General features: G+C 33.3%; 1 protein-coding gene across 2 annotated transcripts; it reads left to right on the top strand.

Annotated features, from left to right (window-relative positions):
- The first annotated feature begins 5,111 nt into the window (after positions 1 to 5,111).
- On the top strand, positions 5,112 to 14,334 carry LOC121967921 (signal peptide peptidase-like 4). 2 transcript variants are annotated; one of them, XM_042518458.1, is made up of 14 exons: positions 5,112 to 5,397; positions 5,923 to 6,081; positions 6,182 to 6,293; positions 6,546 to 6,665; positions 7,315 to 7,466; positions 7,554 to 7,736; positions 8,182 to 8,216; positions 9,192 to 9,348; positions 10,035 to 10,088; positions 11,597 to 11,689; positions 11,763 to 11,905; positions 12,483 to 12,553; positions 13,754 to 13,837; positions 13,969 to 14,334. In XM_042518458.1, exons 1-14 carry the CDS (start codon positions 5,260 to 5,262, stop codon positions 14,067 to 14,069), a joined length of 1,602 nt encoding a protein of 533 aa, XP_042374392.1. In that variant the 5' UTR covers positions 5,112 to 5,259; the 3' UTR covers positions 14,070 to 14,334. The 2 variants fall into 2 exon arrangements, with proteins under 2 accessions (XP_042374392.1, XP_042374393.1); XM_042518459.1 differs by having other exon boundaries at positions 5,260 to 5,397; positions 5,923 to 6,100.
- The last annotated feature ends 784 nt before the right edge of the window (positions 14,335 to 15,118 follow it).

The raw sequence follows: 15,118 nt of genomic DNA, 5'->3' as shown, positions 1-15,118 counted from the left end.
AGTGATATCCATGCTCATACCTATTCTCATTCCACAATACAATGATTCCCATTCCGATTCCTATTCCTAGAAAAGAACCAAACGCCCCCTAACTTTCATTATTTATGGGGTTCGCTATCCATTCATCTTTATTTTTATTATAATTTCAATTGTATTTAAATAATTTAAATAATTATTATTTAAAATAATTAATAATATTATTTTTAAATATATTATTTACATAAAATTAAAATATATTTATTTAAACTTAAAATAAATAATATTATTAATAATTTTATTTAAAATTAAAATATTATTATAAATTTAAAATGGAGGAGTATAATATATATAAAAAAATTACACTTGCATAAATTTAAAATACAATACTTTTAATGATTGTTGTTGTATTGTGACCAAATATGTTCAACTAAGTCTGCACGAAGTTGGTGATGCACATGACTATCACGTAGTTCGGAATTTGTTCGGAGATAATCATGAAATCCTCAATTTGAACCTTGGATATGTTGTACAGGTTCATCACCTTCATCGTTGTTGTACCAATTTGTCACCTGCTCCCCCTCATCTTTAACAATCATGTTGTGTAAAATAATGCATGCTAACATGATATGCTTTAACTTTTTTCTGTACCAATAACGTGTTGGACCTTTGACAATTGCCCATCGAGCTTGGAGCACCCCAAATGCTCGTTCAACATCTTTTCTTGTAGTCTTTTGTCTTTCCTTAAACAACCTCCTCTTGGGATCTTCCGGGTAAGGAAAAACCTTCACGAAAGTAGCTCATTCCGAATATATTCCATCTGTTAGATAATACCCCTTTGTATACTGAGTCACGTTGACCGTGAAATTAATCTCCGGGACATTTCCTTGTAAAACATTATTGAATATGGGAGATTCGTACAACACATTAATATCATTACATAAACCTGCGACACCAAAGAATGCATGTCATATCTACAAGTCTTGAGACGCGACCGCTTCAAGTACGATTGTTAGTGATCCATGACCTCTTGTAAACTGGCATTTCCAAGCAACTGGATAATTTTTCCATTTCCAATGTATGCAATCAAGATTGCCCAACATTCCAAGGAAGTGTGCCTCTCATTATGCATTTGAAGAAGACGTTGAACATCATCAGCATTCGGCCTTCTCAAGTATCGATCACCAAATAGTTCAACCACATAACTGCAGAACTTGAACAGACACTTGATGGCGGTTGATTCACCCATGCGTAGGTACTCATAAAGATGGTCGGCTGGGATTCCATAAGACAATTGGTGAATCGCGGCCGTGCATTTTTGTAGTGGTGGCAAGCCTTTTCTTCTCGCAACATCATCCCTCTGTTGAAAATACGAATAACGACTTTCAAGTGCATTAACTATGCGATAAAAATAAATCTCTTCACATGTGAAATCATCTTCGAAATATTTGATCTGGATGCACCAGGTTTGTGGAGAAATAATCATTGGAGAGCCTCACATGCCCGACTTCACGATTTATTTGGATGAACATTCTTCTTCGTCGCATCTCGTTATTACTTTGATATGTTTCAACTATTTGTCGACTTTGTTGAAGTATCAATGATATTAGCTCATTCCCCGGATCATAACCTTCGCCACCAACTTCAACTTGGACTTCGTTTTCACTTGTCGAGTCAGAGCTTGTGCTACTTGAATATTGAAACATTTTGGAGGAAACTAATTCAAGTCTATATTTAGAATAAGAATTGTAGAGCATAAGATGCCTATTTATTTTTTTCTTGTCAACGATATATTCCAACGGCTACTTTCTATTAATCAAATTATACACATATTCCAATGGCTATATTAATAGAATTATTCTCATTAATTGATTAATTGAAAATATATTCTACGTATACTTGTTTGGGTGGACCGCCCAATTTATTTATTTCTTCTTTCTGAATAAAATATTTGATTCATTGAAAATTGCAATAAAAAAATAGACTAATTGAGGAGTACAATAAAAGGTATATTAATTGAAAAGTACAATAATAGAAAATTATATCAATAATTGAACATTACAATAAATGAAAATTAATATTCCATCTCCCCTTAATCTCTTGACATAGATGTTCGTGGATGATTAATTGCTCCTCCGTCATTTGTGAAGTGTCCTTCGAAAGAATTGCATATTATTGTAATTGAACTTTGGCTAAGACGACTTTTGCTTTTATCTCGACAGCATTTGCTTTCATATCCTCAACTTTGAGTTGTTGTTTTTTCATTTCAACTTCAGCCATTTTTATGCTTGTATACTCAATAAACTTTGCAAACATATTATCCAAATTTATTGTCATACCTTTAATGTCTGATTTCATTTTGTCTTTTCCCTTCCTTTTTGCTGCCTTCTGAGTCTCTGACCCATTGGACATGTTTCTTCTTCATTTAGGTCTACATGTAGACTCGCATCTTGGTTAGATGAGGTGTTGCTTGCCCCTGACTTTAAGATCCTTGCCTTCTTCGTGCCAACGAGGTGATCAACGGGTTGTGTAGTAAATATTGGACGGTATTTTATGATTCTCCATACATGCTCGAGATTAAATACAATACCGTTATTTTCCTCGCGATACTTTTCATATGCAAGACGCAATATGTCCTCATCACTATGGCCGCTACGATACGTACTATAAACACTATTGTAATTTTCGTTGAAGCAATATACCTTTTTTTGTATGGTATTATGCCAGTGCGATTGTATGACACTAGCAATTCTATTGGGTGTACCTGGAGAACGATTCTCATTGTAGTAGCTTGCAATACGTCCCTAGAAAGCATCCACCTTTTGATCATTGTCAATGATTGGATCATCACTGATAGTAACAAACAATCTCGCTAAAACCTTATCTTCAACCTTACTCCATGTTGACCGCTTTCTTCTACCCGTAGAGTCAGAAATCACCTTCTCCAAATTTACGAGTTCAATTGGGGATTCACGGTTAGACAATCGAGTCTCTGGAACAAAAGTCGGAGTAAACGATTCATTTTCCGCCGGAAATGTAAAAGGTATACCGGTTGCATATGGAATAGATGGATAATTTTGTAGATATGGATTATATGGATAATTTGATGGATATGAACTGTATGAATTTGGTAGATATGGATTATGTAGATAATTTGGTGGATATGGAAAATATGGGTAATTTGGTGGAGTTTTTGAATTTTGAGAAGAAGGATTTTTTTTTCTGGTAATTTTTGGTAGTTCATAAAATTTCTAAAAAAATTTCGGTTATTTTCATCCATTTCGGAGGAAAATAAGAGAAGAATTTTAGAGGAATTTAGGTATTGAAAGATTGAAATAAGGTGATAAGTATTTATAGATGAAATTTTATATTTAAAAAAAAATTATCCGTTGCATTTTTTTTTAAAACTATCCGTTAAAAAAAAATATTGAAAAACTATTAGTTGATTATTATCCGTTGTTTACTATCCATTTAAATGATTTTTTTATTTTTTTTTTATTTTTTAATAGAATATATATAAAATTTGTGGTGGACCACAAACTTGAATGTTTGTGGTGGGCCACACAAGGATTAAAAAATGGTAAAATACATATTGAACGTGTTCAATGTTTATGTGGATCCTACAAACAAGGATTAAAAAATGATAAAATACATATTGAAAGCGTTCAATATTTATGTGGATCCCACAAACAAAGATTAAAAAATGGTAAAATATATATTGAACGTGTTAAATGTTTATGTGGATCCCATATACATTAGAATTGTTTTTACATTGAGTTTAACGTTCATAGAACGTTATAACACTTGAATAATGCTCCAATGCAGTTGCTCTAAGAGCATCTATGTCAGTTTTTCTATTACTATATCTAAAATTTAGGATAAATAACTTGTTTTATTTTTAGGATTAATGTTTCATTTCCTAAATTTAGAGAATCATTAATTATAAGTCTAAATTTAAGGAATGAATAAGGTAACTGATAGGGATTTTTAATTACTCTATCTAAAATTTAAGGTAAAATTATTGAACAAGAAAATTGATGTGGATACTTTAAATAAGTAAATTATGGAGGAATTACTCCCATGTGAGATAGATAGATTGATTTTTTTTTTTTTTTTTTTTTTTTTTTTTATGTATGCCCTGACGAATAGATAATTACTTTTAAAATTTTTTTAATAGAACTTATAATTAAGGGATATTAAGTATTATTCGATATATCTTAGTGGTCGATAAATAAGTTTTTACGAGGCCGAATTGATTATCTTAAACTCGACCTTTATCAGCCCAATTAATTATTATTTTAATTTTTTTTATTTACTCCCTCTTAATTTTAAGCTGACAGGTTTACCTTTTTACCTAACTAAATGTTTAAATTATGTATCTAATATATATAGCAGTGGTTGACTTGTATAATTTTTAATAAATATTTTTTTTTAAAAAAAACTTATTTAGATTTAAGAGAATTAAACAATATATACTATTAATTTTATATTATTTCTAAATTTTTTATATCGAAATCTATTATTAGATATAGAGAATTCGAAATTACATAAAATAAATTTTATGTATTTATCAGTTCTTTTAATTATATTAATATATTTAAATATTAGTGTTATTTTATTAAGAGTGATGATTTTTAAATATGAATAAATATTTTATTTATTTTAAAATTATTAATTTAGTAATTAGACTATTTTCATAAGAGTTGACCCAGTAAATTTCAGGGTAAAATAAAAAGGATAAGGTACGGTAAAAAGCTGAATTAAATATTTATTTATTAAATATATAATATTTATATTAAATAAGCAATATGGAAAATAAACAAAGTAATAGATTTATTAAGAATTTAATACATATTTTTAACAGTTTGTAATTGATTTATTAACCGTAGATTGAGATCTAGAGAAAAAAAAAAGAGAAAGGAAAATAAAATTGCTAAAAAAAATAGTTTTTAGTTGAATTTTGAAAACAACCTCGTAACCGTCGTTATAATAAATCGGTGGCAAAAAGGGAAAGGAAAGCAGTTGGTCGAAAAACAGTTAAAAAATTCAAAATTACGAGTCGACCTCAGGTAAATTGACCTAATTGGAAAAGAGTACCGACACCGTACACCGCCATGATGAAGTGATAGAGAAGGATGACATCAGACGGCACTCGACCAATTGAGTGGTCACCGAGTCAGGTCGTGGTCTGCGGGAAGCACGGCGACGCGTTCACCCACCAGATCCGCCTCTCCTCTTCTGCCAATCCTTCCTCCTCTTCTTCCAATTCTTCGCCTCCTCTTGATGGATCCGAGGAGGTGTGGTTGGTCGGCGGTGCTGCTGTTGCTGCTAGCTACTGCTTGCTTCGTCCATGGCGGCGACATCGTGCACGAGGACGACGAGGCCCCCAAGCTCCCCGGATGCGCCAACAACTTCGTTCTGGTAAAAACGTCTCTCGGTGGTTCTTTTACCGTTTGCTCGAACGCTCTCGATTTGTTTTGCTGGTCAGGTTTGATTTTCGGAAGCTGGCGGCAGAATTTGTTTTCGTTTCGTTAGTCCTTGTTCTTAGTCCCGTGTTTCTCAAAAAATGTTTACTCTGTAATCACACGGGGACGGTAGTGGACCTTTTCTTGACTTCGTTTTTTTCCTTGATGAAAGAAAATTCTGTCTTTGCTTGGTTTTCATCGAGAAAATCGTACTGGTTACTTTCTAGGGTTTGCCGTGGGGCTTCTTGGTACACCTCCTCGTGTAAAACCTCGTTGATCTCTACTACACGGCGTACCAAGTTTTCGTTTGTTCGTGGTTCGTGGCATGTGTTATTTGTAATTAGGATTTGTTCATTCCCACTGTCACTTTGTTAGTAACTAATCAGATATATATATTCTTCGTACCTTTTGAGTTTCGCCTCTGAATTTATTTTTTATTTTTAGATTTTTTTGCCTTGCTTAGTATCCTGCATCTTGCCAGGTGAAAGTGCAAACTTGGATTAACAATACAGAAGATGACGAATTTGTTGGTGTTGGAGCTCGATTTGGCCCCACAATAGTTTCAAAAGAGAAACATGCCAACCGAACTCGCCTTACTCTTTCAGACCCTTCTGATTGCTGCACTCCACCTAAGAAAAAGGTTTTCCTTTTGTTATTGGGTATAGTCCTCATTATGTCTTCAATAAACTCTTGTGCCCTGTCCATCGTGTGGCTAATGTTTCAAAAGTCGATTTTTTTAGCTTGCTGGAGATGTACTACTAGTGCATCGAGGCAAATGCAAATTCACAACAAAGGCAAAGGTCGCACAAGCTGCTGGTGCATCTGCCATCCTCATTATTAATAACCATAAAGGTTTGTATTTTTTTTATTTTAAAAGCAAAAACTTGATTGTAATATTAATTATGTTTGTCATATGGAGAGTAATACTCTACTCCAGATATTGAAGTCAACACAATGCGAGTTCCATTTTATTTCCCATATTTACTTTGTATAAAAAGATGCTTTCTGGAATCTCTTGGTCGGTGTGCATCTACAAGACATTGATTCATAAGCTTGTGAATTTCTATCCCTTGTTTGCTTCAGTACAGTCTTGTTTGTTTTCAGAGTTATACAAGATGGTCTGTGATAGGAATGAAACCGGTTTGAACATAAGTATTCCTGCTGTTATGCTGCCACAAGATGCAGGTGCCAGCTTGGAGACTAGTCTTCAACATGGTTCCTCAGGTAGCTTTCCTTTTCAGTACAAATTAAAAATTGACATATGACATACTCTCCTAGCAACTAACTCGAAATGAAGTTTAATGGGTGCCAATCCAGTTTCAAATTCTAGTGCAGGCTGAATCATCTGTGCTATAAAATGAGATTGTCTTAGTGGTGATATGTAAGGCTCTATTGTCTTGATTTCATGTGTGGTATCCAACAACTTGGATAACTTTTTCACTGTGCCTTTTGTCAATTTTGGTCAGTGGTACATTCTAGGCTTGTTTGAGTTTATCTTCCTAGTATTGTAAATCATTATTGTTTTTCCTCATATCAAGATACAAAATTTAGTTTAACTTTATCATGATGTTGAAGCTTTAGTAGTGGTTTATGACTGCTTACATAGGTTCTCTAAATGTCCTTGGGCAAATTGTGTCTTGCGCTCAGGACTTCGTTGGGAGACAAAAATATGAAGGATTATGTAGCAGTAGATATCATTTTGTGTGGAATACTCCTTTCACATGGACATTCACTTTTTATTGTTTAGTTCTTCTAGCAATACATAATTGCATATTTGACTATTTGTTATGATATTTACTCTGTGACTTTTGATGATGGATATTCTACTTTACCCTCTACCACAAAGATTTTCTGATTGTTCGATTTCCTCTAGTTGCTGTGCAACTATACTCTCCAGATCGGCCACTGGTTGATACAGCAGAAGTTTTTCTGTGGCTTATGGCAATTGGGACCATCTTGTGTGCATCATATTGGTCTGCATGGAGTGCTAGAGAAGCATTAATGGAGCATGAGAAGTTATTGAAGGTTTTAATTTATTTTATGCTTATTGAGAGTGTTTTTTTTTTTTTAGAGTTGAACTTGTCATAGTATTAGATGGAATAATGATTGTAGGATGCCCCAGAGGAGTTAACAAAGATGGAAGCTACAGGATCCAATGGCATAGTGGACATCAACACAACATCAGCAGTTTTGTTTGTTGTGATTGCTTCATGCTTTCTAATCTTACTTTACAAACTCATGTCATTTTGGTTCGTCGAGCTTTTGGTGGTTCTGTTTTGCATTGGTGGTGTAGAGGTGCTACTCATTACCTTTTTCTTTCTGCACCCTTCTGCTTATAATTGTTGCTTTTGATGAATACAACTTTTCAGAAATCATTCTTTTTTTATTTTGTTGCCATTCTAAAAGCCATAAGTTTAACCTGAAGCTTCTAGTGTATATACTACACAGTGCTGATTCATAACCTAAATAAATAGATGCTCAAGGCTGAAGGCATTCTTGCCTAGGAGTAAATTTCTTGAATTTGGTCTTTTATTTTTCAGGAGTTCACAAAATTTCCACATTACGCCTTGTTGTTATATTTTTGTTTAATATCTGGAAGAGGGAATACTGTAATAGGTTATTTACTGGTTTGGTTGTGTATGGGTGTAAAAGAGTACAACATTTATTTATTGGATGTACTGAATTTTCTTTTCTTACTTTTGTATTAAAATGCTAATCAAAATAACTTGTTCTGCTTCAGGGGTTACAAACATGCTTGGTATCTTTGTTATCACGGTATGCTAGCACCTTATGTTTTCTTTGTTTCATTTAATGCTCAAATATTATTTTACTTACAAGTTATACCAACTATTTGGTTTATTTACTAAGTTATTAGACCCGTGTATGTTTTTTAAACCTTCTTGTGCATAACCTAAGATTGTCTTATCTTTCTTTTTTTCAGTGTCATCTTTCTTTGATAACCACCTGCTCTCGCTTCTACTTCCAACCAAATTCTGCCTCTTTCTACCAATGTGTACTTGAGGGCTCTCATAACTATCTTTTTTTTTAAAAAAAAAAATGGCATCCAGACTTAAAAAGCAACAGGGAGGAAAAAAGTGATATTTCCAAGGAAGAAAAGGCTAGGAAAATTTTAATTTTGTGGGTTTTGACATTACATTTATGTCATATATACCAGTATAAAACAAGATAAGAAATTTTGTCCGTCTAGATTTTTCAATTTGTAATGAGACATCTCTAGAAGGGGAGCCTTGGCGCAACGGTAAAGTTGTTGTCATGTGACCAAAAGGTCACGGGTTCGTGGAAACAGCCTCTTGCAAAAAGTAGGATAAGGTTGCGTACAATGGATCCTTCCCCGAGACCCGCATGGCGGGAGCTTCGTGCACCGGGTTACCTTTTTTTTTTTTTTAATGAGACATCTCTAATTTCATGCAGTATTCAACTAGTTTTTTAAATAAAACTTATATAGAAAGCAATGCATTTCTGTTCATGAGGTAGCATTGATACCTCCTAGACTAAATACTGACTCAGTTACTTAACAACCAACCTCATTCAACCAATAACAACTAAATTGTAAAGATCAATGAGTCTACTATGACTTTACAAGGACTCAGATATATCTAACATAATGTGACTAAAAGTTGCACAGCATCATTGGAAGTTTTATTTCATGTTGCAAGTTTCAGTTTCAGTTCCCACTGACATCATTTTCCACTCTGAATAGCTGTTGATTATGGTATATTGATTTTCCAGATGGTTCAAACGTGCTGGAGAATCTTTCATTAAAGTGCCCTTCTTTGGAGCCGTCTCCTACCTTACCTTAGCTGTTTCTCCATTCTGCATTGTCTTTGCTGTTGTATGGGCTGTCTATCGCCGATTATCCTTTGCATGGATTGGCCAAGATATCCTGGTAGGAAAATAGTATTGTTTTTGTTTATAATTTTTGAGAAAAATGATAGATGGAACCATCACACATTAATCACTTTGGTCTTTATTTCTCTATTTGAGTTTATTTCAAGTCATCCAACAAAAATGCTCACCTATTTGTCAACTAATAAAAATTGATGCGGCAGTGTTACATAGCATCACATACCTGAATGCTCTTCCATAACTTTGATTTTAGATCCATGTGATCCGCTTAAGTTGTGAATTATACATATGAAAGAAAACTGGTTGATGAGGATCTAAATAAGTAACTATTTTAGACTTGTCAATTCAACACTTTGGTTATGTATAAAGATATTCATGCAGCTTAGTATGCTTGTTATGTACATTTTTTCTGCTCTCAATTTGCTGGAGAGTGTCTGTTAATCAATTTTCTTGAGAGACAAGAATTCAAGAAATAATGTGATTGTAAAAGTAAATAGGATAGGAGAAATAATTCACCAAAAGTCTCTTCCATTAATTATTCTAGATTGGTCCAAACTGTTAATATAATTTGTATTTTAGTAGTACAAGTTTCCTGGTTGCTTGTGGTGATTGTAGATTTAATCTTCAGGGAGCACTTTCAAATATTTCATTAGCATGCTTGATTACCTTATTAATGTGTTTTCACTGCCATGTATGTAAGCCTAATTCTCTAATTTTATCAACCAGGGAATTGCTTTGATTATCACAGTTCTCCAAATTGTACGAGTACCTAACCTCAAGGTTGGTTTTTCCTTTTTTGTGCTTGAAAAGGTTCTTTATTTTAGTTTAAATATGATTTTGGCTTTTGTCACATTTGGAAACTGTTTTAGACTCTACTAAAAAAAATATGATTCTTGGGTATGTGCAAGTAAAATCAATTTTGCACAGAATATTGCTTTATTTGCAATTGCTGTTATGTCTCACATCACATCTGGTGCACACCATTTAGATTCTAATGCTTGACTTTAGGCTGATATTAACTCAGTCAGTGTAAACTTCAAGAATATAATTCATACGTCCATTTCCAGACTGCTACTTCTTTAATTTAACTTCGATATGAAGCCAAATTTTAGGTCTCTTCTATATGCTATGACCCTTTGGGTACATTTTACTGGAATTTCATGATAACTCTTGTTATGAATGTTTGGGTAACATGATCCCTCAGTAAGAATGATTGTGAATGCAAGTTACTCAACATGTCTTCTTTAGCACTCTTCTCATGCCATACCTTTCAAGCAAAGGAACCATGGGGACAATATATAAGAAATCAAACTTTCACCTTAGAGTTGGTATTAATTTGGTGAATTGAAATCCGTTAATTTGCGATAAAATATACCCTTTACATGATTGGAAACCTGGTTGTACCAAATGATAGGTGGTACTACTTAGGAGATTCATGTAGGCTTCAACAATGGAAAAAAAAAGTAACTCATGTGATAATCATGCACGATGGCTTTTTGATCCACAATTCAACTGATATGTAATAAGTGAAACTCGTTTTCCATGAAATAGATATAATAGATCAGAGATAGCTACCAATGCTTGCAGGAACTGTAGTGTGTTTAAAAAAAAAATGAAAATTATTACCTCTCCTGGCCGGTGGTTATACTTTTGCAAATTTCATCACTTAAAAAATGTTTGATCTCACATTCAAAGTTTCAAGCAGTTTGGCAATCCTGCAATTTGCTATTGTTCTTCTTCACGTAGTAGTCCTAAATCAGTAGAACTAAAATTAGTGATGTGTTACACTTTCCATGTTTCCAATGTCCATCTTTTTCATGTGGCTATGTGGTTTTCTATGACAACATTTGCTGATTCATTTGCATAAGGTAAAGCGATATAGTAAGCACAGTTCTTTTGACAGAACTGGATAAGAACCGAGGAATCTGAACATGCAGTTAGTCCTTTGAATGATTGTTCTTGTGCTCAATCTAATCTTACACAAAAGAAGGTTGTTTCTTTACAATCAAGAACTGGCTTTCTTGCGATTCTCTTTTAACTGGGGCAATCTTGGCATTCCATTTCAAGATTTCCTTTTCTAGCGATACCATTTGTTTGACTCTCAATTATATGTATATTTTACAATTCAGTTAGCAGCCATGGATAGTAGGGTTTCTTTTACTAATTGGATTCAAGTATGATTCTCTGTGTACCTTATAAGTGAATGCACTGATGCAATTTCTCATGAATGTGTTCTTTCTAGACTAATTGGTCTTCTAGAAAATCATGTTTGGTTTTTTCAAAATCAGGTGGGAACTGTGCTTCTCAGTTGTGCCTTCTTGTATGACATCTTTTGGGTTTTCATCTCAAAGAGGTGGTTTCATGAAAGTGTCATGATTGTGGTACGTACTATTCTTTTCCTTTTTTGAATGTGATCGATGGTTTGGAAGTTAATGTTTTCACGCTTTCATCTAGGTTGCTCGAGGGGATAGGACCGCTGAGGATGGCGTACCTATGCTACTTAAGATACCCCGCCTGTTTGATCCATGGGGTGGATATAGCATTATTGGTTTTGGTGATATCCTTTTACCTGGGTTGATAATTGCCTTTTCATTAAGGTTAAAATCTCTTTCATTTCTTCTCAAATACCTTTATCTTATCACCATTGTATAATGTTTGTTTTGCTGATAAGTTCCTCGAAATGCAGTCTAAGATGTTGATTTTTTGTGCTAATCTGATAATTAGAAATCTACATTAGATAAAGTTTATTTTTGGTGGTACTATTTCATAGTATTTATAACCTACTCTGATGCAGTCATGCAGAGATGGAAGATTTTAACCGAGAGCTTGTATATTAAGTACAGATGAAACTCTTGTTGGATAAATTGTTGTTAGTCACTGTTCTCTATATTAAATTTCTGCATAACTCCTTGTTTCTAACTCCTTTGTACCTTATGCTTCAGATGTGTCTAACTCCTTTGTACCTCAAATTTGACTTCTTTAATTGGTCCTTTTGTCTTGCTGCATAGGTTGTTTCTTCCTTCTCATTAGTTTCCACTGTGATGTTTTTATACATTCTGTTTGAGATGTCAGTCTTTTGCTAGCTATCTCCTTAGCCTAAAGTGACTAAGCTAAGATATCAAACGTGCTAACAAGCCTGTTAAGAACCTTTTTTTTTTTCTATACTGTGGATAGGTATGATTGGGCAGCAAAGAAAAGCTTACGATCTGGTTACTTCTTGTGGTCTATGGTAGCTTATGGCTCTGGTAAGACTTCCTGGCCGTATCAAGTATGAGCATGCTATATCAGTAGTAGACTAGTAGTTTTCTTCTTGAGAGTGTTTAACTTGCTTTATTTTATCTCAATAGTTTTTAACTTCCTTTTCTAGTTTTGTTTCTGATATAAAACTCAGTTATCATCTCGGTGCAACCCTTTGCCTCAAGTTTGCAGAACGCTGAAGCAGAGTAGTCCTCTTTCAATTTTTCTATGGTCTCTCAAAATTGATGATACACTATTACTTTCTCCTCGAGTTAAAGTGTCATTATAACTTTCATCATAAATTTTGCTAGTCCATCATCTTTCATCTAACTTGCAGGACATAGAAGCAGAGTAGTCCTCTAATTTTTCTGTGCTCTCAAAGTTTATGATATAGTATGTCAAATCGCTGTTTGAGGGCATGAATATAATCAGGAGAAGAACTAGACTAATACATAGGGCATGATTTCATGTCATTTTGAGTTCTCTAGGTCTATCGGTCAGTTTTGGCCGAAATCGACTGATGGATCTAGAGAGTTCGGAATGACATGAAACTATGTCATATGTGTTTGTCTAGTTCTCCTTATTATATCCATACTTTTAAACATCAATTTGACAAACTATTTTGAGAGCAGTGATTTTTTAACACGAATTAGATTTTTCGGACATGTTCGTGTTTAAAAAATCAATGCTCTTAATTTAGTATGTTAAATTGATGCTTGAGGGCATGTATATAATTAGGAGAACTAGATTAACATATAAGAGTCGATTCCATGTCATTTCGAGCTCTCTAGGTTCTCAAACTAGTTTCGGCCAAAATCGGTTGATGGACCTAGCGAGCTCGAAATGACATGGAACCAACTCCTATGTGTTCGTCTAGTTCTCCTGATTATACTCATATCCTCAAATATCAATTTGACAATTAAGAGCAGCGAGCTCAAATCGTTTTTTAATGGTCTATTTAAAAAATAATAATAACCCTAATTGATTGCTACTGGGGTAAATATGGAGGGGTAAAATGGATATGAGATACGCGATTTGATCATTTGAAACTTGGGTACGTGATTTAGATATTTGAAAAATTTACTTACGCGGTTCGATAATTTGCCGAACCAAGAATTGGTGAAGGACAAATATTGAAATCTGTATTTTTTTTTTCCTTTCCTTTCTTAAAGGTAGACACTAACGTATTCTTTGTTACTTTTGATCAGGTCTTCTTATCACATACGTGGCCTTGAACTTAATGGACGGTCATGGCCAACCGGCATTGCTGTACATTGTGCCTTTCACGTTGGGTGAGATAAACTCCTTTTTCTTCATAACTGAAAATTATACAAGCAAGCTCACAACAACTTTCAACTAACCGTAAATTGACCATTCTACTGTCTTGATTTAATTTGTCCCTCAAATTGGTATTGCCGTGCAGGCACATTCTTGGCCCTCGGGCACAAAAGGGGAGAACTCCGAAACTTGTGGACGCAAGGTGAGCCACCAAGAGTTTGCCCACATATTCAACCTGCCCAGTAGAACAAAATACTAATTGCAGGTATATATATTACTCGCCTAGTTTCTAGTTCTACTGTTGTACAAGTTTATGAGCTGTAATGCCTCAAACAGTGATTGATGAAATGTAATCTGCTGTAACCGCCAGCACAGTAAGAGGCTTAATTTAACATAGAGCTTTTGTGATGGAGTTAAATGTAATGAAAAAAATGTCTGTTGTCTGCAAATTTTTTATAAAAAGGAATGGCTCGAAGACAAAGCATCTTATGAGCTTTGTCAATGTTTAACAGTTGCTTTAGCATGCCTCTGAACATTTTGTTAGTATCAAAATTCCCGTTTATTGTGTTAGGAGGTATTTTTGATATTAATAAAATGTTTAAAAAGGGTGTTGTTAGAGAAATCTTACAAATACATCAACTTTCAAACAAATATTATACAGTTTTAGAATAGTTGACTGATTGCTTAAATGAGGTGGAATAGGAATTAAATTGAAAATAAAAAAAAAAAAAACAACTCTTTGTTTTCACTGTCAACGTAAGGATGTTTCCTTTAAAAATCAAAGGGATATATGATATTTTAAAAATATAACTTGTTTTAGTGTTGTTATAAGCATATTTGAAATTATTAAATAATTATAATTGTCTTAATATTATTTAAAATTATTTAAATATTAGTTAAATTTGTTTCAATTTGATTCAATTAACTTAAAATTAGTTAAATATATAATAATTTAATTGAAATTATTATAATATGAATTAATTTATTAAAATTACTCGAAGCAAACACTCCTATAGGAACTTTGCTATAAAAAATGCTCTAACTATTTCATATTGAGTAGTTTTTCTATAAACTGTTATAAGAAATATTAAATAAAAATATTTTCAAAATGAAAAAAGATGTTATAATATTTTTTGATTTTTTGATTTGATCTTCAAAAGTTTGTATTAAACTTATCAAGCCATTAAAAGTTATACTTTTACTGCTCTAATCTTCCAAAATAAAATTTTAAATTTAGAGAATAAAAGTATGAACAACTAAGTAAAACATAATTAACTGATAGATCGAATTAGAAA

Source organism: Zingiber officinale, chromosome 3B (genome assembly GCF_018446385.1).
Source record: "Zingiber officinale cultivar Zhangliang chromosome 3B, Zo_v1.1, whole genome shotgun sequence".
In the NCBI taxonomy this organism is placed as follows: Eukaryota; Viridiplantae; Streptophyta; class Magnoliopsida; order Zingiberales; family Zingiberaceae; genus Zingiber; species Zingiber officinale.
Note: the sequence above shows the minus strand (reverse complement) of the source record. Positions and strands in the feature narration are given on the sequence as shown.

Coding starts and splice junctions, on each gene's coding strand:
- LOC121967921 (XM_042518458.1), top strand. CDS start 5,260: ATGGATCCGAGGAGGTGTGGTTGGTCGGCGGTGCTGCTGTTGCTGCTA. Junction 9,349..10,034: donor GGATTGGCCAAGATATCCTG/GTAGGAAAATAG, acceptor TTTATCAACCAG/GGAATTGCTTTGATTATCAC. Junction 11,690..11,762: donor ATGAAAGTGTCATGATTGTG/GTACGTACTATT, acceptor GCTTTCATCTAG/GTTGCTCGAGGGGATAGGAC.